General features: G+C 42.6%; 2 protein-coding genes across 2 annotated transcripts in view; one reads left to right on the forward strand and one right to left on the reverse strand.

Annotated features, from left to right (window-relative positions):
* Positions 1 to 1,046: 1,046 nt before the first annotated feature.
* Positions 1,047 to 14,177, forward strand: rgma (repulsive guidance molecule BMP co-receptor a). The gene is made up of 4 exons (XM_027004580.2): positions 1,047 to 1,642; positions 4,469 to 4,584; positions 6,954 to 7,474; positions 10,498 to 14,177. The coding sequence occupies exons 1-4, from the start codon at positions 1,629 to 1,631 to the stop codon at positions 11,209 to 11,211; spliced, it is 1,365 nt and encodes a 454-aa protein (XP_026860381.2). The 5' UTR covers positions 1,047 to 1,628; the 3' UTR covers positions 11,212 to 14,177.
* A 1,593-nt stretch (positions 14,178 to 15,770) lies between these two features.
* chd2 (chromodomain helicase DNA binding protein 2) overlaps positions 15,771 to 27,282 on the reverse strand; it is a 31,509-nt gene continuing 19,997 nt past the window's right edge. The window contains 25 exon segments of the mRNA XM_027004577.2: positions 15,771 to 16,467; positions 16,880 to 17,129; positions 17,411 to 17,609; positions 17,705 to 17,804; positions 18,016 to 18,194; positions 18,433 to 18,549; positions 18,753 to 18,893; positions 19,081 to 19,200; positions 19,503 to 19,625; positions 19,865 to 20,015; positions 20,376 to 20,514; positions 20,625 to 20,764; positions 21,121 to 21,162; positions 21,260 to 21,435; positions 22,609 to 22,779; positions 22,999 to 23,091; positions 23,195 to 23,291; positions 23,744 to 23,892; positions 24,029 to 24,178; positions 24,586 to 24,605; positions 24,608 to 24,656; positions 25,198 to 25,347; positions 25,440 to 25,602; positions 26,571 to 26,759; positions 27,070 to 27,260. Coding sequence (XP_026860378.2) covers positions 16,167 to 16,467; positions 16,880 to 17,129; positions 17,411 to 17,609; positions 17,705 to 17,804; positions 18,016 to 18,194; positions 18,433 to 18,549; positions 18,753 to 18,893; positions 19,081 to 19,200; positions 19,503 to 19,625; positions 19,865 to 20,015; positions 20,376 to 20,514; positions 20,625 to 20,764; positions 21,121 to 21,162; positions 21,260 to 21,435; positions 22,609 to 22,779; positions 22,999 to 23,091; positions 23,195 to 23,291; positions 23,744 to 23,892; positions 24,029 to 24,178; positions 24,586 to 24,605; positions 24,608 to 24,656; positions 25,198 to 25,347; positions 25,440 to 25,602; positions 26,571 to 26,759; positions 27,070 to 27,260 — 3,600 coding nt within the window. The 3' untranslated portion in view covers positions 15,771 to 16,166.

Here is a 27,282-nt window from a genome sequence, read left to right on the forward strand (position 1 = left end):
TTAATATTCACCTCTGATAGATAGCTCTCTCACTGAACACCAAACAAAAAATGTGGAACAAGATCAATCTCTGTATGCCCCGATCATTTTTGAAGTCCATACAATTGGTTTCACAATAAGAAGCCTAAAATCCTACTTCCTGTCACCCTGCCCACTGTGAAATGACTGAATAGGGTTGGGGTGGGGTGGGGACGCTGAAGAACTTAAAAGCATCATTTTTCACCTTGCATGGTGTATCACTCAAATGTCAGCTAGTTATGTGTGTGTCAACTGCTCATGGTGCTTTAGTGAGCCCAGTCTGTTTGCCCTCCCCCCCCCCCCATTTCTCCTCCCACCAGCTGTGTTTGAGGTAGAGGTCCAGCACCCGGCCCTTCTGAAGCTATTCTCTTCACACCAGGGTGAAAGCCTCTCCCATGGAAGCTGCCAGATCAATGCAAATTGATGCATCTCATACATCCATCATGGACAAGCTGGAGGTTGTGTTGCTGATATTAATAACACACAAATTCCCAAGCGCTAATTAAAACATTATATGAAATTAAAGTGCATGTTATCAGGTTAGTGTTACAAAACAATTAGAATTTGGTATTGAATCATACATTATAGTTTTCACAGAATCTCAGTAAAATAGTTCTACCTGATATCAAACAAGATTCCTTTAAAAGAACAACGTGAAGAACCTCTGTATTGCACAACATGCCATTTGCTTCAGCTCACTCATTATATATCCTAGGCAATTTATAAACTTAAGCGTTGTGTTACTGTGGTATAAATATGTTACATATATAACTGGCAGTGTCTTTATTGTGGTGCTATTTCTTGTAACATAATATGCAAGAGTCTAGACATAACGAACTTTACCTAGAACTGTCTATCTTATGTGTTGGCGTTAGCCAATTCTAAATGTAGAGTATGTCCAGAAACGATAAGCTGTCAATGGTCAGCCTTCACTGGGGCGATGTTGGGTGCTTTGGGACTGCGGCGTCACACAGCGCTGAATAATGTGTCTCACACTTTCTAACCAGCCGTTTCACAACATTGAGGAGAGGAAAGGAGCCAGTGCTCTCAGCAGTCCCCGAGGAACCGCAGCGCCCCGAGGGCTCTTCTGCCTAAAGTCTGAGCGCTAAGAAGGCATGCAAGACTTACTCACGCCAAGATGAAGAATGCATTTGATTAAAAAACAGCAACAACAACAACAACAAAAAAACAACCATCGGTTAAGATTTTTTTTTTTAATCTTCTACGACTGCGTGAACAAGAACTTGGATCGTAAATAGAAATCGCGACACTTCGCCTTACGACGACGAAAACACACACCAGACAAGACAATCGAAGTAAGATATCACCACATCTGAGTTCAAGACCTGTTTCGTTATCTCCGAGACGTTTATCTGTAAAAATCACTTTCCTCGCGCGTCTTATCTGGGACAGACTACGTAGAGAGGAGGACATCATGCGGGACCGACAGCAGTATTTTTCACCTAGTTGAACCACGGTGTTCAGCACTAATTTTGGATTATTGATCCACGGACTAAGACGTCTGCTTGTGTGGACTCGGGTGTTCGTGCGGTTGTAATCTTCGTCCCGGTTCCGAAGCGGAACTCAACCGCGTTGAACTGGAAAGCTCCATGCATTCAAAAAGGTCGGTGGTCGTTTGCTTACTAACCCATGTGTATAGTTTGTGGTAAATTAGGTTTTTGACGCAAATACGGCCAATTTGTCATTGTTGCAATCGATCGTCCAACATTTTAAGCCTTTTTTTTGCTTGGAGAACACATTTAACGTTATTTTCACAATCGTCAGCTTCTACATTTACGTGATCTTGGAGGTTTTTATGTCTCAGAAACATTCGGTGGGAAACTGAACCAGCCGCACTTTTTATTTTACTCTAGCCTGAGCTAAAACAGTTTTATGTCAGATATTTTGCCATCTTTCGATTTTGAAAACTAGCATTTCGTTTCTGCTTTATAATGTACCAGTCTATGGTGCAGCCACAACAAGCATACTTTAACGATGTAGATAATGACAAATTATTATTAACTGAACTAATCTAAGTATATTACGAATAATAATGTGTGTTGTCCTTATTAATCTCTTCTTCGTGAATCTGTTAAATCTGGAGCACGCATAAATAATGTGTCGTCCGTTGATCTGTATGTACTTTAAATATTTTGTGCAGCTGGAAAGCCAAAACGGGGTCAGAAGTTGGCATCATAAATTAATAAAAAGTTGCCCTAATCCTCAAATAAGGCCATGCGCATAAGAGAATGTATCTCCTTCATCACGCTTCCACAGTACAAGCGCCATCTACTGGACTTTAAAATGTGTAGTCTCAAAACCTATATGGATGGTTGATGTGTGTGTGTGTATTTTTATATATATTCAAATTGTAGTAAAGTACACAGTTTCCAGAGAATCAGGACGTTTTGGAGAAATTTCCCCTATCAGCTATGCAAGCAAAGTGTCTGTGTGTGTGTGTGTGTGTGTGTGTGTGTATAAATATATATGCTGATATGTATGTGTATATGTATATGTTTGCATCATGCAATGCAGTCTTTGCAGTGATTGATATCCCCCACACTCCCTTCAGTATTTTATCAAGACAACTAATGTAATGTATATGACAGTCATGTAGCAGTTTTTAGACACTGGAAAACTGTGTAGACAACAGTTTTTGTTATTGTCTGCAATTTGTAAAAATGTAGAGAGGCCATTTAAACCCTTTGACAGCCAAATACATCATGTAAAAAGCAAAATAGATCTCTGTTTATCAGAACATTGTCTCGTTGTTTCGTTCATGAAGCTGGTAGTCTTATTACATGAGCTACGTCACAACTTTATTAAATGTCCTGTTGTATTAGTGTATCTAATGTTATGTTCATATTGAGCTGTCATTCTGTCTGTGAATATCTGGAAATAAACAGGGAAATGTACAGTATATTTATGGGTAAACTGGATGCTGTTAATATTAGCATTTGGCATATGATGATTGGCTGATCAGTTGATTGGCAGGTAGACCAATGATTAGATTAAATCAAGTAATATTTACTGGCCTCACTGGTTAATATTTCCTCTTAGTTTGAGCTTTGTTAATTGGAAATGCACCATGGTTTGTTTCTAACTGATAAGCCTATATTCCTGTTAAGCAAAATAGAAAGGTGCTTTTTTTCCCCTTTACTGGACACATTAATAGAGGAAGAATTTGCACATGAATCCTGTAAAGCTGACCTTTATACTGAGGAGGTCACTGGGACACTAGCCTAACTAATGCATTAACTGGTTGAATGCATGCAAAATATGTACTTTTTGCAGAATGGAAAAAAGCAATGTGGCCTGATTAGTTATCTCTTACTCTGAGCTGCATCCGAGTTTGCATAATTGTGAAGAAAGACCTCAACCCAGATTGCTGGTTGCTGAGTTCAACAGATGGTGGTTTCCGTATTCTCCACTAATGGTCTAGTCTCCAACTACAAGCCATTCAAAACCTGCATGACAACATTTCATGAAGCATTGCTGTTTTCCTGCACTCAGAGCACTGCATTAATATATTGTTTTGTTCCCATTTGTTTGTCTCAGCTCTGTACATTTTGGCTTGGCTGAGCTCAGATTGCATATAATTTACCCACTGGCATGTTATGCTACTGTGTTCCAGTTGTGTTTCTCTGAAATTAACATACTATAGCATTATGGTCTAGTGTTTTATCAGGCTCAAACACTTTCATTTCTTGAGTGCAACTTTATGTCTTCACACTGTTTATCTTCACCAACAAATAGTCTACTAGCAGGCCTTCATGGGCAGACTTCGTACATCATATCAAAATGGTAAATGACTCTTTTAGACAATGTAATAGTAAAGTATTAATTAAATATATAGGTCTACTAATAAGTATAATACAAAAATGACTTCAGTTTTTACAAAAAAACCTATAGTTTAATGTATGTGAGTTGGCTGTACAACTCACATACATTAAACCAATCATACAACTAACTACAAACTAATCAAGCTTTGCAGTGTATATAACTATAGTTATATTATCTACTTATCCCTAATGAATAGTATTCGCACGTTAAATAATTATTCCTACCAGTACGTAGGCCTACCATTATCAATGTTCGATATAACAGCTTTCTACAGCAGCACAGGGTAAGGAAACGAAGTAGTTCGCTTTTCAAAAGCAGATGTGTAATTTGAAACTGCAAAGAGAAGGGGGGCGAAACAGCGATCTCTTACTGGTTCAATTCATCGTGTAGGCTGTGCGGTCTTTACTCTACGGCACTGCAAGATCGATCGCTACGTTATAACGCGTGTTGAGGAATTTCGGGGAATAGCGTAGCTGAATATAACCCAGAGACACGTTTTAACGGAGGCATGGTCCCGGAGTGCCAGCATTCTTCACCAGCAGTCCGCAAAAGTGGAGTTACTCGCAGTCGACTAACTGGCTTTTCTTCCCATTGCTGACTGACCCAGGGAGAGGAGAGGAGCGCTGTCCTGTGCTGGATGGATGGGTATGGGGAAGGGAGCAGGACCTTCGGCGCTACAAGTCGGCAAGATCCTCCTAGTGCTTCACTGTTTCTTTCCAGCGAGTAAGTCAACTCTTTAAACTCCAGGCATTCATTCTTCATCTCAAAGTACGCAGACGATGTAGAGCTTTGTTATTTATTGAATTTCCAAGTTTGATCCTATAGTTTAGCATGTATTGAACTAGTTTAGTATGCATTTAACACCGGTATCTCATTCTTTTTGGTTAATCTGTTACACATATAAGATAGAATGTTTGATGAAAGGCTTCGCTAAAACAAAGAGGTTGGCCGTGTCAAACGAGGTTCTGTCGAAAGGTTTTCAGTGCAAATAGTAATTGGCCAAGATGATTTTCTGTATAGTTCGGTATTATTTTCTATTAACACTACGTCTGTTGACGGGAACATTAATGTGATTTGTTTTGTTACAGTTTATGACTGAAAAAAATATATACCGAAAAACATATAAATAACATTTTGAAGTTATTACTTTGATTTAAATCTTGACAAGTCTTGAAGTGTTATATCAAGCTATCTGAGTTAGCTCAACTCAGGCATTCTAAAAGACCCACATTCTGTTTTGTTTGGGGGAGGGAGGAAAGATGTTGGCTTTCTATCAAGATCATCTTGATTTTTTGTTGTTGTTAGAGATTACACACAGTTATTATCTGCACGTTTCAAATGGGAAAATAGTTTTCTTGTGTTTGGAAAAGAAATGTTATTACTAAATACAAAGAGGTAGTTCTGCATCAGGAAATAGGTTTCATTTAATTTAGTATCTAATCACTTTGTCAGGATAGTTAAATCCAAACAAAAGACATACAGTTTGTTTCTGTATGTCAGATTACAAACCAAGGGCAATAGCCTATACATACCATGCTAAACTACGAATGTTCACAAATTATATTTGAATGAAATACATATTGAGAGGAACAGTGTTGAGGAACCAGATGTAGGCTACTAGAGCATAAAATATAGGCTAATATAGCTTAAAGTCTTTATGTCAAATGAAGACTGTAGTATAAAGAAGTCTCCCTTTTTCAAAAAACCCTGCCACAACAGGTAGTCTACTTTTGTTGCAGCCCTTGTAATTCAATATGTGTTTGAAATTGCATTTGCCTTTGATTACGGCCTTTTGCAGTGGACAGGTGGCTATCTTATATCCCTTCTGACCTGTGGAATGGCGAGAGCTCCTCTCTGTTGCACCCTCTGGTATTGGAGCCAGTTTCTCTCTAGAGATCCTGTTTCTTTAAGGGAGCCTTCCTCCCCCTTCCATGCTGGCCTGCACGCCTGATGAAACTCTACCTAATCCCTTTACACAGGGCTAATTTATGACTCTGCTGGTCTCTTCTCAATGGCAAATTACATTGTCTTCATTCAAAGCCCTGAGCACCACCTCCTCCACTCACACACACAGATGAGCACACACATCCAAACCGCTGGCCTCCTTCTGTTAAAACCAGCAGTGAATTTTTGCAGAGATGCATTTGTTCGCCCTCCCTTCTGAGGGGGAGGTGAATGACACCTGCTGTGTCCTTACTCACAAAAGCCCCCCCTGTAGATCTGCTTCGCAATGCAAAAGAAGCTAGAACTGGGGTGAGAATGTATGCAAATCCACACTACAACAATTAGCACTGGTAACTGGCTGACATTTAGTGCAGCAACTGACTGTTTGCATACTTCTTTTCCATTTGTCTCAGTGGGCCTGCTTGGAGTTGTGCATTTGACTGAGAATAACTATTCCATGTGCCAATCAAATATTTGATATCAGTCAATATCTTGGTAATAGTGGGTGCAACTCAGCTTTGTGTGTATTTCTGCCATTGCTGAAGTTGTTGAGAGAGTGCAGGATTCTGCAATGATGTCAGTTCACAGGCTTTACCTATGGCATATCAGGAATGTTGACACAGGAACATTCTGTTTTCATATGTATATAGAAAGATATTAAAATTATTTTTTTTTGGGGGGGGGGGGGGGGGGGTTCAGATTTTTTTTGCATGATGCCAGCAAATTTGGGCAGTTCAAATATTCACAGATCTCCTTCTATGCTTCATACTTTTGATGTTCTTAAAATTACAGAACACAGTGGACTGACTTAGTACACTAGGCACGCTTTCATTGGAATGTTTGCTTTTTCACTACACAAAACTGCAGTTATGTGTACAATTTGGTGAGAAACTGCAACATGTAGAAGCAGTTTATACACATGCAGTGTGAAAAGGTCACACATAAATAATCTCAATAGAGGTTAAAATTCATTTGTTTGTATATTCAGTACCTTGAAGATGCTTAGTTTTTGTATGTGAGTGTGTATAGCTATATAATTCTGTGACATTATGGCTTCTAATGGATTTTGTGAGCTACATGAATTTGGTGGCGTCTTTCGAGTCTACGGTGCTGCATGGATGTTCATATCCTCTTCGTTTTTCCTGTAGTCACTCTGCAGTGTAAGATTCTCAAGTGCAACTCTGAGTTCTGGGCCTCCACCCCCAGCTCGGGCCCCAAGGAGGAGTTCTGCACTGCCCTGCGAGCCTACAACAGCTGTGTCCGGCGCACAGCCCGCACCTGCCGTGGTGACCTGGCATACCACTCGGCCCAGCATGGCATCGAGGATCTCATGACACAGCACAACTGCTCCAAGGAAGGCCCTACCACACAGCCTCGTGCCCGCACACCCCCACCACAAGCTCTACCCCTGCCGCCCCAGCCAGACACCCACGTGCCCTCGGATGGCCCCGAGGTGTGCCACTATGAGCGGAGCCTCCCACGCCACACCGCACCGCCCAACTACACCCACTGTGGCTTCTTTGGGGACCCACACCTACGCACATTCAGTGACAACTTCCAGACCTGCAAGGTGGAAGGTGCCTGGCCACTCATTCACAACAAGTACTTGTCCGTGCAGGTGACCAACACTCCGGTCCTGCCTGGCTCAGCTGCTACCGCCACTAGCAAGGTAAGCACAGCCAGCTCACAACTTGACGACTGTGGAATCGAGCTGCCACATTTGTTTCTTACTCTGACTTAAAAATACAGGGGTATTGATATTTAAAACATTCACTGGTCATAATAAATCGATTGGAGTAATTACACAGGAGTGCCAACTGCCACTTTTAACCATTATACTTATTGGACTTAAAGCACCTTTGATTTCTTGCCAAATTAGTAATAAAGAGGCCACAAAAGGAGACGACTCTCAGACACACTAGAGCTGAACTAACACTTTGGGAGCTTTTCTTTTTGCTCCTTCAAGTGGCAAGATATCCCACACGCTTTCTGTTAGACTAAAGCAGTGAGCCAGCGAACCGCATGAACATGACAGGGTGTAGAGAGCAAGCAGGCTTCTTGAGTGCCGAGTCTGGTTAGTATTTGGAGCCAGTCCCCAGCTGATGAAGACACGATAAACAGAACAATTGATGAGGTCTCGATAAGGCCTTTAATTCAGCGTGGGAGTGCCAGTAGTGAAAGAGCTGTAATAACTTAAAATGTTACCAGGCCTCAGCTTTCTTGGTCCTTTCTTCAATTATTTTCCCAACCCGCCAAGACGAATGTTACTATATCTGTAGCAGTCCACACCATTGTTTGCATGCGCATTAAGGGCTTTGTTGTTTCAGCTAAGTGCTTGGTCTGTGCGGGAAACCAGCAATATTTTCTCCGCATTAGCTAGCCCCCATACCTCATAAATTATCATTGTTTTTCTTTACGGTACATTGGACGGGGGCAAGGAGCCATCTTAGAGCCGGCCAGCTGCAGGGGCTTGGGGTGAAAGTGCAGTGCGGGCAATCTGCGAACACCGTTGCCGGTGGCTACTTCATTTATTCCACATGCCGCGCACCTCCGGCCAGCCCCTTCTGCAGCTGCACTCAGGCAGCCGCGCTGCTCCCGACATGTCCCCTGTATGGCTGGTTGTACAAGGGGAAGGGCAGGAAGGAGAAACATAAGAGAACTTTTTGACTGGGGCCACATTTAGAAAGAGACCAATTTTCCTTCATCAAGATCCACTAATGATACACCATTAAGTAGATTGACCACAGCTCTTTGTTGCAGGGGTTGGGGCAGGGGGTTGCATAATGATATTTTGGTTAAGCTGAGCTTGGAAACAAATGGCAGGTTAGGAGGCTGCTCAGCTCTCCACAAAAGGGAAAACAAGACTGTGTGCAGATGCCACCTGTGCAAACAAGGCCTGCGCTGTTTATTGATAGGCCCTCTTGCTTTGAATGACTTCCTGCTACAGTATGGACAACTGGCCTGGGATGGAGGCCTGCAGTTTGCCTGACCGGGGTGATTGCAGGGTGATTTGGTTGTTATCCCCATCTCTGCTGACCCTAACCTTCCCTCTCTTGTACACACACACGCAGGCAGGATCTACAGTGCCAAGGTCACATGGTGACAAAAGCCCACTGGCGTTCTTAATGAAAGAAATGCTGACCAGAGCCAGAGTCAGGAGCAGCGCTCCCTAATTAGCCCCTGTGCAAGCTGGGCTCTCAGGGTTGGCATGGGTCCACTTCCCTGGAGCAGAATCTGTGCTTCACAGGCCATGAATGCATTGCCTTTGTGTCTGCACACTGAGGCCTGCTGTAACATAGACTGAAAGCTGCGTTTCTCCAGAGCACGTTTACATTGCCCCCTCCCCCCTGAGTGCTGGCCAGTGACTTTACAAAGTGGGCTGGAGACTGCACGCCTCCAGACTGATCAAGCTGGAGGTTTAACCTGCGCCAATGCATAAAGACCAGTCACAGCTAGAGCTGCCTCCTATCGCTCACCTTATGCAGAGGGATATTTAAAAATGGTTCATTAAAAAGAGAGTGAGACAGAGATAGATGTATTTTCCTTAGTTAAATACCCAGGAACCCTAACGCTGTGTTATCTTTCTAATTCAGTTAATCTTGCTCTTCTCGCTATATAATGTAGATATACAAAGTGTGCTCTATGAATACCAATTCAAAGGGCAGCATATGACTTATTTAATATGCCAGAACATCTCCTCTTTTGATGTAAAACGGCCGGTCCTGATGCTCTCTCAAGCTTATGTAAGTTTTAGTGTACCCAGTGAAAGCTACACTGACATTAACTCCAGGAAAACTCTATAGTAGACTGTACTAGGTTACGTTATTTTGGAAAAAACACAGCACTGTCCGTGTAGGTCGCTGTATGTGTCTAAGCATATGGATTCATCTTCATCCTGACAGACAAGATTAAAAACCTACCATTCCGTCAGCAGCTGTGAATGAGGCTTATCTGATGCTGGAAATTAAGAATTATTTGAAGATTCTTCATTGTACACATTGTATGTGTACTTTTATGTATCAGTCCAGTTCTCCCTGATTGTGGTGTTAGATTCAGCTCTGACTGCGGAGCATAGCAAGCTAGGAGTCTGACCATGGGTGTCAATCAGTTGTGCTCGCTGAAATGTTTGGATCATGCCCAGTGTGCTTGCTATCCAGTTTGGTTGGGTTTTGAGCAGTGTTATATCAGATATGTTTTTCATTTAGAATTTGCTGAATGTTTAATATAACACTCTAGTTCAGTTTCATGCAAAGTTTTTTTTAAATATTTTTCATTGTGTTCATTGGTTCATTTGAAAAAAAAAATATAAGGGAACAGACAAACCACCAAAGGCCAATTTAAAGGTTACACAGTAATGTAACAAAATATTTGCATATGTACTTTGTGTGAGTATATATTGTAAACCTTTTCCTGTATATTTGCATTTGCTCTGTTCCGCTTTTTGTTGAGCACCATGTAAATTCACTGCATTATTCACAATGGGAGTTTTAAATAACTTCTGCAACTTGTTGCACCAACATGCTGAAAGGTGCCTTTCTCTGTGAGAAACAGACTTTTTTTTTTTTAACTCTACATTGGCACTCAACATAAATGTCCTCCAGTTATTTTGACATAAAATTATTCATTATTTAATTAAATTAAATTAAAAAAATTTATTCCTTCATTTCTTCATGTTCTTTCTTTGTCTTACAGCTGACAATCATCTTCAAGAACTTCCAAGAGTGTGTGGACCAGAAGATGTACCACGCAGAGACAGACGAGCTCCCGGCGGCATTCGCTGATGGCTCAAAGAACGGTGGCGAACGTCATGGGGCCAACACACTGCGTGTGGTGGAGAGGGTCCCAGGGCAGCATGTGGAGATCCAGGCCCGCTACATTGGCACCACCATCGTGGTGCGGCAGGTGGGCCGCTACCTCACATTCGCCGTGCGGATGCCCGAGGAGGTGGTGAATTCAGTGGAGGACCAGGAGAACCAGGAGAACCAGGACCTCTACCTGTGTCTGCATGGCTGCCCTGCCAACCAGCGCATCGACTTCAGGACCTTCCGAGGGCGGGTTGTCGAGAGTCAGGGCCCGGGCCGGGCCAGGCCGGGGGTGGCGGCCCATGGCTTCACCTACCAGTCGGCCATGGCCATGTGTAAAGAGCGCCTCCCAGTGGAGGACCTGTACTTCCAGTCTTGCGTCTTCGACCTGCTCTCCTCTGGAGACATCAACTTTACCCTCGCGGCCTACTATGCCTTCGAGGACGTCAAAATGCTGCACTCCAACAAAGAGAAACACCACCTTTTTGAAAGAGATACGGGCATGTTTAACACAGCCTCCAGGCGATCTAGCGTCATCTTGTTTATGCTCCTTAACCTTATTGCTGTGTCTTTTTGGACTGAGTTGTGCTGTTTGTGCCTGTAGTTCTGCGTAGGTGCCATTGTCGTATTGTGACGGTCGTCATAAAGCTTCGTGTCTGCCAAGCGTAGCTTTCGCCATTGTCGCATCCAATCTTAGCAGAGGCGGAGCCCATTCACCCTGGGCTTTTGGTCTTATGCGAGTCATCACACCCGCCCCAGCCATGGACTCATCTGTTTGTCGTTGTCGAACGGACCTCCGCTGAGCAGCACGGGGGCAGATGTGCCCCTGTGCGCACTGCCACGCTCCTCCTGCCGCTTGCAGGCTGGAGAGGATGGTGGCACCAAACTGTGGAAGGGAGGCTCTGAACTGGATTAGACCCTGCCTGCCCCCTCCCCTCTCAGACCTTGTTCCCACCGAAGTGAAACACCTTTGAGAAGGGTAGGGAGGATGTTCCGCTTGCAGAGAGAAGAGCTCTGGAGCTCTGTCCTGCTCTCCAGTGCCAAGACGAGAGGCCTAGCATGTGTCTTCTGGAACAAGAGCGCGAGATATGACAGGAGCTTTTATTAACCTCTGCTGAAGGAGGGAGCCTTGCAGGAGCTTCTCGCCTTTGATGAGGTTCCAGCTTTGGAAAATTCGCGGTCTTTTTCTGGAAGAAGCCCCCAGCCAAAGTCATGTCATATCAGTGAGCCATGTTGTCTGCATCGGGATTAATAGGCCATAACGGCAGGCCTTTCTTGTACGATGTGTGTAAGAGACTGTGCGTCGCACACGTGGGTGTGTTGCTGAAATGTTTTGTGCATTTGTGTGCATGTGTATGTGCGTGTGTGTGTTCTCGAGGGCTGTAGGAGTTAAGAGAAATATTTCCGAACGTGTTTATATTGCACCCAGGGTTCTAATTTAGCTCTGGCGTGGTGGTCCATGGGTCAGTAAAGAGATTTTCTGCCTGCCAAAAGTGCTCTCCTGCATGAATTGGCAGGCAGGTTGGAAAAGAAATTCCCCATTTCAGTCTCTATGTGTCAGTCATGCTGTCCTGTATATTTTCAACACACCCACACTGCTTACACATACATCTCTGGAAACATGTTATATATTAATATTGGTTGTCCAGGTTCATTTGGACTGTACAGCCCAGAATTGATTTGAGGGCACATACAGAACAAGTATCTTAAACTTTGTGTTTACTAAGTAAATGTCATTGTTTAGATGAGAGAGCTTGTAGTCCAAGCCATACAACTTGTGCGGGAGAAGAGTACCTTGTATTCAACACATGTACTTCCAAGAAAATACAGTAATAGTTAAGTCAGTTAGCAAGACAGTAGCCACAAGTACATAGCCGAGGAGGAGCGGCTAAGAGGCTGATTTTTGGCAAAAAGAAAAGGACTTGCAACGTCCACCAGGCCGATCCATCGGTCATCTTGACTGCTTCTTGAAGAATAAAGTCTCGCTGTCCGTTTCAAAAGGGTGTAGACTTGGTTGCATGGTATTCTCTTTTTGACTCGTAACTCTGTGGATCTGTGAATTTATGGTGGAGGTCTTTTGCCAATGAATGAGCCGTGGTGCCAGTGATTTCCCCGAACAGCTGAGCTCTCCTCTGCCTCTCTCATGGGACATTTTGTGGTTCGCTCAACTATTTGGGTTCAGACCAGAAATCCTGGTTGCGTATAATACTGGAAGGTGCTGCTAAAGCAGAGCGAGCCAAATGAACATTTCCAATGCAGGGGCACACTGAGACACACCACATGCATTTCTCAATTTCTGAACATGGATTAGGGTGGGGAAGGGAGTATCTTCTCACCTGTTGGTAGGCTTTTTGCAAGCAATCACATAGAAGCATACACAAAACGCACACCCAGTCACTGCTTTTCCTACAGATTTTTTGAAAATTGGATTACATGTTCCAGACTTCATTGTCTTTCTCTATAGGCTGAAAGGTGGTGGTTGTTGTTATAACAGAGATTTGGCAGAGATTTGAAACAGATATTAAGAAATGGCACCTCACAGGTGTAAAGGTTATTTCGGACGTTTTAAACCAGATTTCATCAGCATGCAAGACTAAGATAATGTCACCTCTAAGTCTCACACTTGGTGACTTTACAATACAGAGTGGCTCTTAAGCCAACACCTGGAGTTCAAAGGTTGTGTAAGAAATGATTCGCAAAAGGATCCTTTTTTTCTGACCTACATCCAAAGTGCATTTCCACTGAAACAGCCATTACATCTAACAACTGAATGTGTTTGTTAACAGTGTTCTGAGTTTTAAGAGTGACCTAAAAAAAACAAAAACCTAATTAATTAAACATTGGAATCGTTTGAGTAATTTATTTCTACACTGTAAGCTTCGACAGGCCTTAACTACTGCTCTGGAAGCCTGTAACAGTGCCCCTTGTTCATTAGTCTCAAACAAAATTGAATTGTCAAATCTTGTGTGGTTAGTGTTGCCAGTACTCTTTGAATCTAACAGTGTAATGTGAGTTGTAGATATGTTTGTGAGTTATTGAGTTTGCAGATGATAATGTATTTGTGTTTGAAATCTTATATATATATATATATATATTTTTTTTTTTTTTTGGATGAGTGGGATCAGTGAATGTTACCTTTTAATATAAAGGGATGTTGTGTACATGAATACCTCAAACACCACAAATATTAGTGGATCTCAAAACTCCTAATTGTTCTAGAAGACAAAAGGAAGGTTATTCAATCAAATGCAAACAGTAGTTTAGGAAGTAAAAGATGCAGTTTTGTGGTGTTTGTGTTGATTACAAAAGCACTTTATGTTTTTTTTTTTTTTTTTGTCTAATTCTAATTTGGTTGAACTTGATTGTAAATAGACAACACATTTGTAATATTAGATATGAAAAACAAACAAAAAATGAAAACTCTGATATGTACTGACAGTGAATGGAATGAGCCAGACAGATCAAACTGGTTTTGTATGTAGGATTAAAATGGTGCCACACTCCACCTGTATATATTGTAAATTATTTATTGAACAAAAAAATAAAAGTGTCTTGTTGAGTTGTTTTGGACAAATGACTGCATTTCTGTGCTTTAGAATGGTTGGCATTAGGGGTACGCACAGACATTAATTTACCACTTTATAATTGATTAAATCAAGCAGTTAATAACCTACAGCTTTCTGAGATTGCCTTATACTGCCATCTGCTGGTTGTATTTCCACAATCCATTCTTTTGAGTTTCATAATAACTAACTAAAAAAACAATACTATGGTTGTGTTAGATTCTACATAATCCCAAAAGAACATTTACTTCAGGCACATAAAACAGTACTAACCAATAATGCATGATGTAGGAAAGTTTAATACATATAGGTCTATAAACAGTATGTACAGTGTAGTACATGTGAACAGTGGGTTTTTCACAAATATAAATTACTTTAATTGGTTTGTCTCAAAGAACAAACAGGTTCATGAAGTGCAGCTTCAAGCACTGGGGGAGAAAGAGAGGAGTGCTAACACCTCCGCACAGAAAGACGAGTTCTGAAACCTCCGCACAGAGCACCATCCCTGTTAGAGGTCTGCATTCATCCACTCTCTCTGCCCTCAAACGCTGACACCACAACCCTCTAGGATTCGCAAAGAGCACTGCCATATCAATCCTGTTTATCAGCAATTCTTCGTATAAAGATCAGTTTAAAACCCCCGATGTCCCAACGAGTGACTCCATCAACCACTACTCGATACTGCATTGTCTTCTGTTAAGACCATGAAAAACACCATATGCACCATACCGGAGTTTCATTCAGACACAAGAGTAAGGCACAGATGGAGGGGGAGGGGGAGGGAGAAAACACTCAACGAATGTTGTTTACCAGCACGCCAGTCTGTGGTTTTTGGCACCAAACCTAGTGAACCCAGAATAGCACTACATTCCTGTTTTTTTTGTTTGTTTTTTTTCCCACACACTTCTGTGCATTATATTCAAATACATACAGTTCCAACATATCCATTTAAAGGATATCGACAGTTCAGAACACTTACATAGAAAGGGAAAACAATCCAGAAATTATTTTCGGTTTTCTCTATTGGATACCGGAGATTCATAGAGTACTGTACTTTTAGTGCAACATAAAGCTTGGACAGTACTAATCAGTACTGACATTACAGATAAAGAATGAAATTATGCCACGTTTGCGTTTAAAAATCCTATAGCGTTCATGTGTCAGTTATCTAGTGTTCTAACATTTAGGTCTGCACAGACTCTGAACTCCATCCAGCCTTTTAAGTCAAGTCAGCAACAGGGGGATTGGGCACCACAGACTCAACATGTTGAAGGTTTGTAATAATAAATTTAGCTATTCGCTAATTCAGTGGCCTCTCGTGTCTACAGCTTCTCAATCATTCCATAAGATCAACAAGAGCACAAAGACAAATGCACAAGTAGTTACAAGTTCTAACAACCAGGCTTTTTTATCAGTATGATGTGCCCAGGAGGAGGAGGGTGTTGATCTGCTTTAGTCAAGATTAAACCAATACATGATCAACACAACTCATAAAACATGGCTAACATTAATGTTCAAAGGTGTGGTTGAAGAACCTCCACTCCCCCAACAGGTACTTTCATGGAACTTTTACAAAAGTAATTCACGGTTGGGGGGGGGGGGGGGGGGGGGGGGAGTAAATTAAATATACGTCAAGGTAACATTTGCTTGGGAACACTCCCTTTTCTACTAATGACTTTCAAAAAAGGCCAAATACATGAGGCACTTTCAAGCTTCCAACTCAGTCATTTCAAAGGCTCTCTTTAAGGTTATTCACATAATAGTCCATAGGACTAACCCCATTTCTTCTCCTCAGTTCAAACCTCCTGACTTGTACCTGGTCACCGACACCCAAGGGAGACCTCCAGATGCTGGATCTTCAGGTTATAGCTGAAGGAAGGGATTTGGTGGAGGCTGGTCAAGATGGACCTGTCGTGCCCATGAGGGACTGATGATGTCCTCCCTACAGTGTCTATTAGTGGTACGGACTGCCCCCCACGCATACCCCTGCCCCTGTTCACGTCTTTCTGTTGTTCCAGTTGAGGTCTGGCCCAGGTTTCTGCTCTACAGTCCTCTCAAGGGGCGAGAGGCACTCAAGGGGAGATTTCTGTGCTTGTGGGGAGCGGGGATCCATAAGAGGAGGGGGCTTGTCTGGGTGAAATGGTCGGTAGTGATCGGGTCCCGCTGGGCCATGGTTCCCTGGCGGCCCCCGGTGATCAGGCATCCTCCTGAAGTCCTGAGAGTGACCTCCCCCTCCTCCCTGGTGGTAGTTTGGGGAGCGATACTCATCCGATCGCCTTCTCTTGGGGTCTGGATGTCTTTTTTAAAAACAAAGTTACAGTTAACCTGAACAAATTACTTATTTCCATAAGAGTTCATTAATGGGCTCCTTTTCAAATAAACAAAAATTAGCTAAAGGATTTGTAGCCAACTTGTTCATGTAATTTGTTTCACAAGAATCTTTTCTCAAGGTGTTTGAATTCTGAACATATCCCTTCCATCTTCTTGTTAACTTTCATAAAGTTTGGTTTGAAGCTACAGACCAAACGGATACTTTTAGGTTGCTGGGTTTTTTTTTTTGGAAAGTTGGAAAAATTTTCCCTCTCAAACCTTTTTGATCCTAAAATAAAAAGTTAACTCCAAATACAAAAACCCATTTTAAATATGTATTAACAAATCCTTGAAACAAAGTTAAAAAGCAAGATGCATTGTTTTTTTCTTTTTTGTTACCTGTCGTAATAGTCACGATGGCTTCGGTGGTCACGGTCGTTTCCATACTGGTCATAGGGTCGTTTTCGGGGGGAACTGGGATTACGATAGCCTCCGGGGTTACGGTAAGAGTCTGTGTGTAGTCGCCGGTCACCATAGTGATGGTCCTTATATCTGTGGGTGTCGTAGGGGTGATGGCGGTCGACTTGCCAAGACTGGCTGCTGTTACCAGGGTAGTTATATTTACGTTCCCTTTGCCAGTCTCCCCGATCTGTAGAACAAGACAGGAACTAAATCAATGAAAGAGGAATTTAACAGTAATTCCAAAGCGCACAACATTGCTAACTAGTACACTAACAAACTGATTTCAAGCATCTTCCAATCATCCTCCAATAAAAAGCCTTCCAGTAATAAAATATTTGATTTCAGTAATAAACAATTTGATTTCAAGCATCCTCCCAGCACGTACCAATAAAATCTAATAATGCAAGTAATAATCTAATGATGTAAGTTAAGTCAGTTTTTATTAATTAGTGAAGCGCTTCCTCTCACCATCATTAGGGAAGTGCCTCTTACTGGACTGGTTGTAGGACTCTCTGTGGTGGGAGTGGGAGGGGGGACCTGCAGGGTGGTTCTGGGGCAGGTGGGATTTGGTTGGAGGCTGGGCTCCGCTAGAATCCCGACTCGATCCGGATGGTTCTGGCCGGAAGGGCTTTTTCCTGCCAGGGTCGTCTTTCTTCTTTTGCTCCTTCTGAAAGAGACATGTGGGGAAAGAAGTGAGCCTGAGTGGATGTGGGTTTCAGAGGGAAAGCGCATGCTCTCATCCTGGGCTGGAGCAGACTTTACCTCTTCCTCTTGGGAGCGCTTCTTCTGAGCCATTTTATATAGCTTGTGCAGTTTCCTGGCTCCAAATTCAGTGAATTTGGACACAAAGATCCAGAGATTTCTATATGGAGAAGGTGAAGACAATGAGTGGAGAATTCCACTGAAAAGACTGAGTCAAAAGGTCACATCAGAATAAAATCCTCCTATAAATAAATTACGTCTTCTCTCTTTTACAAAGAATTTAATCTAAACACTACTGTGCTTTCAGGTTCCTGTTCAAGCAGTGTGTGTGTGTGTGTGTGTGTGTGTGTGCGCGCGCACGAGAGAGAGACCTGCGCCAGGTCTTGACATGCTCTGGGTCGTTGTAAGCTTTAAGGCACTCCGTGATGCGGTCTCCAATCTTCAGCAAGCAGGCGCGGGTGTGCTGCAGCTGCTCTTGTACCGACAGGCCCTCATCTGGCTTATCCAGCTGCTTCAGAGCCTTCTTCACTGGCCTCATCCTCTCTTTACACTGCACGCACACACAAACACGTAGGAGGTACACTCAAAGTGAATTCATGGGTAGAAGGCATCAGACCAATGTTCCTGAACATTGCTGAAATCACAAGACCAACATGCATCATTTATTGTCTGCTCTATTTCTCCATGAGCCTCATCTGAAGGTTCGATACAGAAGAACAAGATAAAGATTCAAGGATGAAGAGAAGCTGGACACTGAGATCTGTGAGGACAAGGAGAACCAGACTCACAACGCTGAAGGTTTCCTGATCTAGCTCATCATCCTCCTCCCCGATAGGAACTGGCTCGCTGCCTGCTGTAATGTGCACAGGGCCCTGAGCCTTCTTCCCTTTGCCTCCTGATTTGCTCTGAAAAATCCCCAATACAAACGTCACAGAAGAGTACTGTGCGCACGTACAAATTCCTGCACGGTCAACTGTTTTAATAATTCTGCAGGACCTGAACACTGCCAGACGCAAGGCAGAGAAAGGCAACGTGCCAAGCACACGCAGAGGAAAAGTTGTACCGAAACCTTAGACGTGCCAGACCTGCCACTCGAGGCTTGAGCTACCTTGTCTTTCTTGAGCTTGGGGCGCTTTTTCCCCCTGTCACTCTCCTTGTCTTTCTTCTGAGCTCCTTGCTTTTCTTTGTTCTCTTTGTTGTCCTTCTTCTTTGGCTTCTTTTTTGCAGGGGATTTTTCAGTTCCGTCATCCTGGAAGAAACGCGCAAACAAAAGGTGTCAGAGTTCCAACAAAAATGTAAACTGACTGGTTGAGAGTGCTGACGTCTCGCGCCCAATTTGGTGTCCACTGATCTGTGAACAAGCCGCTGGTTTTGTTTGCACTGTTGTCCTGACGGGGATTGGAAGCACTGTTTTGGTTATATCAAAGAAAGCATACCTTCACTTCACCTTCCTCAGAAGGGTTGTCGGAGAGGCGGGGAGAGGAGATTTCGTTGACTAGCTCATCTTTAAGAGCCTTTTCTTTCTTCACTCGAGGTTTCCTCTTTTTCAGCTTGGCCTGGGAGCAAATATGACACAAACCTCATGATAGGAATGCAGTCATTTAAAAAAAAAATTCAAGGAATTATCTAATAAAGCATTTTTGATGCTCAATCCTAATTGCCAACACATCTAAAATAGATAGCAATGAATGGACACCAACTTAATGCCAATTATATTATTATAACATGCCCTCACCATTTTTATTCACAATTGCCCCTTCAGAGGAGAGGATCGTATGTTGTTAGGATATTCCTCTGACTTACAATACTCCCTTTAGTCTGGTTTCATATGCTTTCATCACTTGCTAACCTTGCTCACCTCCTCTCCTGCTTTAGAGACATCTTTGCTCTCCTGTTCCTTCTTCAGCGTCTTCAGTAAGTAGTCTGCCCTCATCTGCAGCTGTTTTGCCTGCGGTTTTTTGTTAGGGTCATCTGGAAGGATCTACACAACATGACAGCACAGTCAGCTCAGGCACATAAACGATAAAGACATGGTAAGTGTGTTCCAACCTGCTTTTCAGGGTCCCCATCCCAATAAATGAACAAGGATTTGGTGTTCGTGATTAGTGTCTCAGGTGCATTTGGGAGATGAGATAAAGCAAAAAAGATGGACTGTAAGTGGGTCCCTGTGGACAAGTTTGGAAAACACTGCTCTAAATTAAGCAGCTGTGCTGAAGGCACCTTGTCTGAGAGCTTCAGGTCTGGATCCGTCTTGACTAGGTCCCAGTTGCCATAGCCATGCTCGTAGATCCCCAGCAATAGCTGTGTGTCATCTTGAATGTCCCAGTCCACGTCAAAATGAGGCATCTTCACACGACAGGTGAGCTGAAATCTATTAAGAGTGTGTCCTTCAGTATGGGTCCTATCTGCACTAGTGGTAAGCCATTTCTCTTGTCCAGTCACACAGAGGACTTGAAAAGCCGTTGGAAAAAGTTTACTCTATTATTATTAGTTTTATTTAATAGATACATTTTATTTGTTTATCATTTAGCTTCATTTTGAACTTCATTTATCCTGTAAGAATTTACACTGTAAATTCAGTGTTTTTTAAAAAAGTGCACTTTTTAAAAAAGGCACAACACAAATGTTGTAAAATATATTTTTATAGCATACACCAAATATTTTATGCTCTAGAGTTATGAAATAAGGCATGTAAAACAAAGGAGACATTTTAGGTTATGTTTGGACATACTTGCTCCGCTCAGCGGGGATGGAGGGCATGACTTTGTGAAGAGGCTCAAACTCTTCCTCATGCTGGATGATGGACTTGGCATTGACCTGGACCCCTGAGATCTTGATGTTGATTCCTCGTCTTTTCCCTGGCCCTTTAGCTGCAGAGAGAAACAGCAATGTAATGGAAATAAGTAGCAAGATCATCATCGCTATCAAACACCTGCCTGGGTCTGCACGCGCACACGCTCACACGTGCGCACACACACACCTTCTGTGGGATTCTCTTTCATATGTTCCTCATGCTCCTGTACAGCAGTCACACAGGACGTGTGGACCAGCTCTCCAAGTCTCTTCAGATCTGCTATCGACTTATCCACCAGCTCAGAGTCACGGGCAATAGCCTCCAGCCTGAAAACAATGTGCAGCCAACCAACATGCTCCTGTTGCTCAATTGGTAGAGCAGACACAGCAAAATGCTAGTAGCACCAAGGTCATGGGTTCAAGTCCAAAAGAGTACATGCTGTATGATAAAGATACAATTCACTCTGGATAAGAGCCCTTGGCAAATACTATAACTGTACACTTGGCTCTATAAACATACAGCTTTAATAAATACTTTTTCAACTGAGAAGCAATATTAATGAATTACTAATCATCCATACTAATTTTTAAGTCTCTTTTTAAAGAGCCTTTCTGTTATACAAATTACAAATCCTTAATTCGTGACATCTGATTCTTCTACAGTGCATTGTTTTTGCTCATACCTCTCAAGCGGGGCTCCAAACTTCTTATAAGCCTTTATGAACCTGTCAAGAGGAGAATTCACCCAAGCTTCAGCATCATCATTGGAAAGTCACCATTTTGACTATGACTACTTCAGCCCAGGCACGACTGAGGCGAGACCTGCGTATCTCGGCATCGGTGAAGCCCTCCACGTTGTTCTTGCGGGCGCGCGGCCGGCCTCGACGCTTGGGCTTCTTGTCGTCCTCGCTGTCGTCTGTCTCGCTCTCTGAGCCTGACGAGTGGCCCTTCAGCTTGAGTTTGGAACCCACGTCACTGTCACTGTCGTTGGCCTGCGCCTGCCGAGCACCACATGAGCCCTCACACACAGTACAACAGTAGAGCCAGAGAGTCTAGCACTCATCTCAGAAGAACTCTTCAAAAACGATATTATTGCTGTACACATCCACTGCAAGATGGCCTTTTTTGAGTATTAAAAGCATACTGTAGCAAAACCATAAAAACAACAAAGGTTTGGTGTTGTCCAAGTACTTAGGGCAGGAATGGCTGAAAAAGTGACATGGCATGCAAAAAATATTAACAAGAAACATGCTTGTACTGGCAAATTTGTAATAGAAATGTGTCATGTGTCATACTGGGAGATTTGGTCTATTTGTAGGCTCTAAACAAAATAAATCGTCAAGCATCTTCAACTGCAGACAGATCAATAGGCATGCATTAAGAAGCACCATGCTGGATATTCTTTTAAATCAAACACTCCTTGTAGCTCCTATTCACTGCTTTTTAAACATCATCTCCAGCCAAATTGAACAGTACCCAGTGTGTTGTTTAGTGTGTACCCACAGATGGTAAGCCAGGGGAACCCACAATGTCATAAAACTTAATGAGCCATTTTGGAGGCACATGATTCTACATGCCTCACACATGCAGCACACGGCTCTAATGAGTCGTCGATGTCTGCCCAACAGTACATTTACACTGCAGCAAAACAAGAACTTGCGAACCAAGCAAACAGAGCATCGAAAAGTTATTTTCTCACTTTTATGAAATGAGAATTGAGGCTAGCTGACAGCAGCCAATAACTGCCAATCCTGATGGATGAGAGGATAACAGGTTTTCTTTTACTTTTTGACATGATTCTATATGAGTACAGAGTTAAGTGTGTGTATATATATATATATATATATATATATAAAGGTTTAGCATGGAATGCAGTGTATGCATTAGATGGTGTTTTAGTGACAGGCCAGCAGGAGGTGAAACAAGGATTTTGCTTCAATGCAATGTAAAGGTATGCTAACCCATAACAGCTTTAGGAAGAGATTAGCCTACCATCAGCCATAAATATACACATCCAGAACACACAGAGAACTACATCAATCATGCAGGGCCATACTTGTACTAATTACTACCACTTACATTGATAATTTATGCCAAATTAATTAAGAGAAGCCAATTCAGAGTTTTCATATCAACTCCTGGGCTAGAGGCATCTACAAGCTTCTCCTTACTCTCTTGTTGGAGCTCCTGCTCCTGGGCAGCATGTAGATGTCCTCCATCTCCTTTTGCTTCTCCTCTTCCTCCACCCGTCGCCGTTGCTCCTCCGGGATGATCTCATCCCAGTCCCTCATGGGCTTCTCCTCCAGCTCAGGTGTGCTCTCATCCATGGTAAAGTTAGCCACCTGTCAGACACACAGACACACACTCCTCTGCCTAAGAAAACAAGCAAATGTGGAATCTGAAGTTCTGTATCTAATTATTTTAGTCGTGGAACTAAACAAGATTGAGCTGCACTGCAACATCTTCCTAATCAAATCATGTCACACTAGGATTTTCTATCCGGGTTAAATCTGCTTCAAAAATGTTTCGATCTGGGTCAAATACGTGGTCTAGTAAATTACCTTAAACTGGGACAACAGCTCATCTGTAGCACTGGAGCCTAGATCACTCTCTCTGGTCTCAGCCAGCCGCAAGATCTCATCAATATCCATCTCCTGTAAAAGAAATACACCAGTGCCCAAAAAATTATAACAAATAACTTTGCATGGTGAGATAAAAATAAAAAGCACTATAATGCTCTAGGTAGAACATGAATACCTGGGGCTCAGCCTCCTCCTCTTCTGCCTCTTTAAACAGATCCTCAGCACCAAACTTCAAGATGGCTGCCAGTTCCTCCTTATTAAAAGGGTTTGAGCTGGAAACAGAAGTTCAAATACAATATGACGTTACCACCCTTCCTTTACTAGCCCTGCTGATAAATGGATTTTGCAAAATATACTTAAACAAAGGCATAATTTCCAAAATTTGCACAACAAACACTGTAAACTGAGTTACGGAGTTAAATTAAAAAAAAACTTTTGACCTACTAAATTTGTCCTCCGAAAATAGGTCTTAAAAAATAGTCACTGTAAATATAAAAGTACAGAAATGCGTCTTGTATACATTTATCTTCCTCTATCACACATTAACAATATGTAAGAACTCTCCTGCTTTGTCTAATGTTGTCCACCACCGATGTCAAACATGTTGAACTGGGGTGTCTGGTGTTCTCTCCCTCACAACAGCTTCGTAATAGCTTTGGTGTTAGCAGCTGTTTAGCTTTTAATCAATTGAATAGCACACTGCATGTTTCTAAGAGAGGCTCACTTTGAATTGCCTGAGCTGTTGTCCAGTACTGTTCTTCCAGTGGTGTCCATTCTCTGAATCACAAGATGGTCTAGAACCATCTTCTTCTTTGCCCTTTCAATAATATCCTCCTCCACAGTCCCTTTTGTGACCAGCCGATAAATATTGACCTGGAGAGGAAAATAAAACACACAATATTCTAATTATGAAAGCAAACGCAGGTGATACTTTTCTTCAAAATGCCAGTGAGCTCTATACAAAATTCAGAAAAGTCTACAAGTAGATCACAGACTGAATGCCACTGACCTGTTTCTTCTGTCCAATCCTGTGGGCTCTGGCCTGTGCCTGCAGGTCGTTCTGGGGGTTCCAGTCTGAGTCGAAGATGACCACGGTGTCGGCTGAGGCCAGGTTGATGCCCAGGCCTCCGGCACGGGTGGACAACAGGAAGCAGAAGTCCTGGAGCAGAAGACAAGAGGCATTGAGGGCAGAGCTAAGTAGAGTTTCGCTCAGAGGTTTATGTAGGATAAAAAAAGGATTATTATTTCACCTATTCAAAGAAAAGCTCTCAATTTAAAGTGGCACAGTATTAAAGTATTTAAAGTGGCTGGTATTTGGATCGCACTGAAGTCACCACAGTGCCTTTCCTACATTATTATTATAAACCTAGGTTTACTGGCTTACTGCAACACTGAAGTATACCATGAATTTATATGCACAGCACCTCAGTGCAGTTATGGGGAGCAGCTGGGACGAGGCCAAGATGAGCATGCTCTGACCCAGATAAAATTGCACTGCCATTAGCAGTGTCTTGGACCATCTCAAACTCCACACCAGCCATGCAGTCATCTAGTTTTAGTACATACCTCAGAGCCCTCGGCATTAAGTGGTCAAGTGCTTGTTTCCTTAGCTCTCCTTTGATGGAACCATCCAAGCGCTAATCAAAGGGAAGGAACAAAAGCAATGTTAGCAATGGTACCTTGTCTTCCTTCAGTTCTAAGACCTTAGCAAGCTACAGTTCTACAGGTTCTCTGTGTTGTTACGAAGTTGGAATGTTCCCCATAACTACTAAGCTCAGGAAGGCGATAATTTTTTTCCTAACACAGCACTGAGAAGTGCGTTGCCCCAGTGCTGAAGCTAGTACACATCAAAAAATAACTGGTAGATAAAAATAGAGGCGTTAGCAGTCCAAGCCAAGACGCTGCTGCAAGCCTGACATCCGAGTCTGCTGGAGCCGCGCGCCATAACTACAGTCTCCACAGCCATAACAAATAAAACTACGAGCTGCACAAGGGTGAGTAAATAAGCGGGACTAAAGGAGCAGAACCACATGAAACATCTGTGCAGCAACCTAAACATATTAACTAAGAGTTTACAGTGAACTCAACCGTAAGATGATCTTGGGTAAGTCTCACACCAGGGCAAACTGCTTTAAAATTACATTCTGCAAATAAAAGTTTTGATATTTCTAACCATACCTGGAAGGGATAGCGTTTAATAGCCAGGTAGTCGGCCAGGATGTCCAGCATGCGGACCATCTGGGAGAAAATGAGCACACGGTTGCCCCGTTCCCTCAGCGGGTGAGCAGCTTATCGAGAAGACAAGCTTCCCACTGCCCGGACCAGTGCCTGAACCCCAAGAAAAGACAACTCTATGTGAGCTGATTCAGCGCCAGTACTCAAGACAGGTCCTAAACGTCAAGGTGCATGCGCTCTAAGACCTGCAAGTGTTCCTGCGGGATTTCACTTTCTCCATCCTCTGGCTGCTTAATGAGGAAGCCATGGTTACAGCACTTCTTCAGCTCCATGACAATGTTTAGGAAGCCCGAGGAGCTGCCCCGAGTGCCTTTGGAGAGGGCTTTATAATTCCTTGTGAGAATCCACCTTAAATGATGAACACAAAATGCACAAATTAAGGAGTGACATGAAAACATTGCTTGGTCTCAGGTTTGGTTTAGTGTTAAGAGTAGCATACAGAGTAGCTGCAAAGGACTTGGGAGAATTTTTAAAGGCGAATCACTGAGGGCTGATTTTTCAGACATGTTAAGACTCATCCCAGACTGGACAGTTTGTCTGTTCCTAAATTCCCAATTGCCAGAATTAAAATGATAAATCCTAACAGAATAAAGATGCAAACTCAAAATTTAGTTGAAAAGAACAACCGGTCCCATTCTTTATTACAACTTAAGGATAACATGCATTTGATGCATCCTTCAGAGAATGTTTGACAATCACACAAGAACTCATGTTTATGGAGTTTTCATGTGCGATGAAGTAATTGCCCCTCCTTTTTTTACACTGCGGCCTTTGAAGTTAGCACCATTATGTCCAAAATATTCATTATTTAACATTATGTAAATTGAAGTTTGATACAATTATATCCCAATGAAAGGTTTGCCTTTTTTAAAAAAATACAATCTCATTTTGCCCACCTAGTATTGATGAGATTGTTTCCTGTACCATCTGGTAGTTGATGCTAAAACAAACCAAAATAATTTGCTTTGCTCCTGCTCAGTGGATTTGAAGTTCTCTGGACCATGTCCTCAGATGCTCACAAACATTAAAGATTCTAATTGAATGGATAAATCCATTTGCAAACTCTCCTTTGCATCACTCTGCACGTGGTCCAGAGTCCTTCAAAGGCTACTACACTGAGGTCACATATCACTTTATGAGAATACAGGATAATATTTAACTCTCTTGACTAAAAACATTTTATTACCTCAGTTTAATCAAAGCTCAAGTCTTTACATTCATGTTACATAAAACAACTATGTAACAAGTGTATAAGTATAAGTAACAAGTAAAATAAGGAAAACCTAGCTTTTGACCAGCCAAAGAGCAGGACTTACTTGTAGAATTGCTTCTGCTGGGCAGACATATCTACTCGGAGGATCTGCTCCACTTTTGCAGGCAGGGATTTTTCCACGTCCTTCTTTACACGGCGCAGCAAGAAGGGCTCCAGTACTTTGTGAAGGCTCTGGTAACCATTGTCCCTGCCCTTACCATGCTCATCCTCAAAATCCTCCCATGACTCAAACCTGAAACGAAGCCAACACCCAATAGCTCACCTAAAGACGAGCACTGGATTTCACAGGTCAAGGAAAGAGCTCGTTTACATTTCATATCAAAAAGTATTGTAATCAAATCTGATCCATTTTGGATTTCTACAATAAATGCTAGAGGTGCAAAAATTAAAATGCAAATATTTAAACTGATTCATGCTGTAAAGCCAGCACATTTTGTAATACACACATATCATATGCATATCAATGCCATAAATTCAACTTCTGCATCACAGAAAACAGCCTATTTCTGCTACGATGTTTGTGCAAGCCATGCAGGACCTACTTGTCAGGCATGAGAAAGTGCAGAAGGGACCAGAGCTCTTTGAGGGAGTTCTGTAGTGGTGTCCCTGTGATGAGCAGCCTGTGGTTGGACCTGAAATCGATCAACGTTTTATACAGCAGCGAGTCATCATTCTTCAGCCGGTGAGCCTCATCTACCCCGAGAAAGGCCCAGTTTATGTTCCCTAAAACACCCTGTATCAGCAAGAACAAAGTT

This window comes from Electrophorus electricus, chromosome 4 (assembly GCF_013358815.1).
Source record: "Electrophorus electricus isolate fEleEle1 chromosome 4, fEleEle1.pri, whole genome shotgun sequence".
Classification (NCBI taxonomy): domain Eukaryota; kingdom Metazoa; phylum Chordata; class Actinopteri; order Gymnotiformes; family Gymnotidae; genus Electrophorus; species Electrophorus electricus.

Coding starts and splice junctions, on each gene's coding strand:
- rgma (XM_027004580.2), top strand. Junction 4,585..6,953: donor TCACTGTTTCTTTCCAGCGA/GTAAGTCAACTC, acceptor TTTTTCCTGTAG/TCACTCTGCAGTGTAAGATT. Junction 7,475..10,497: donor CTGCTACCGCCACTAGCAAG/GTAAGCACAGCC, acceptor TTTGTCTTACAG/CTGACAATCATCTTCAAGAA.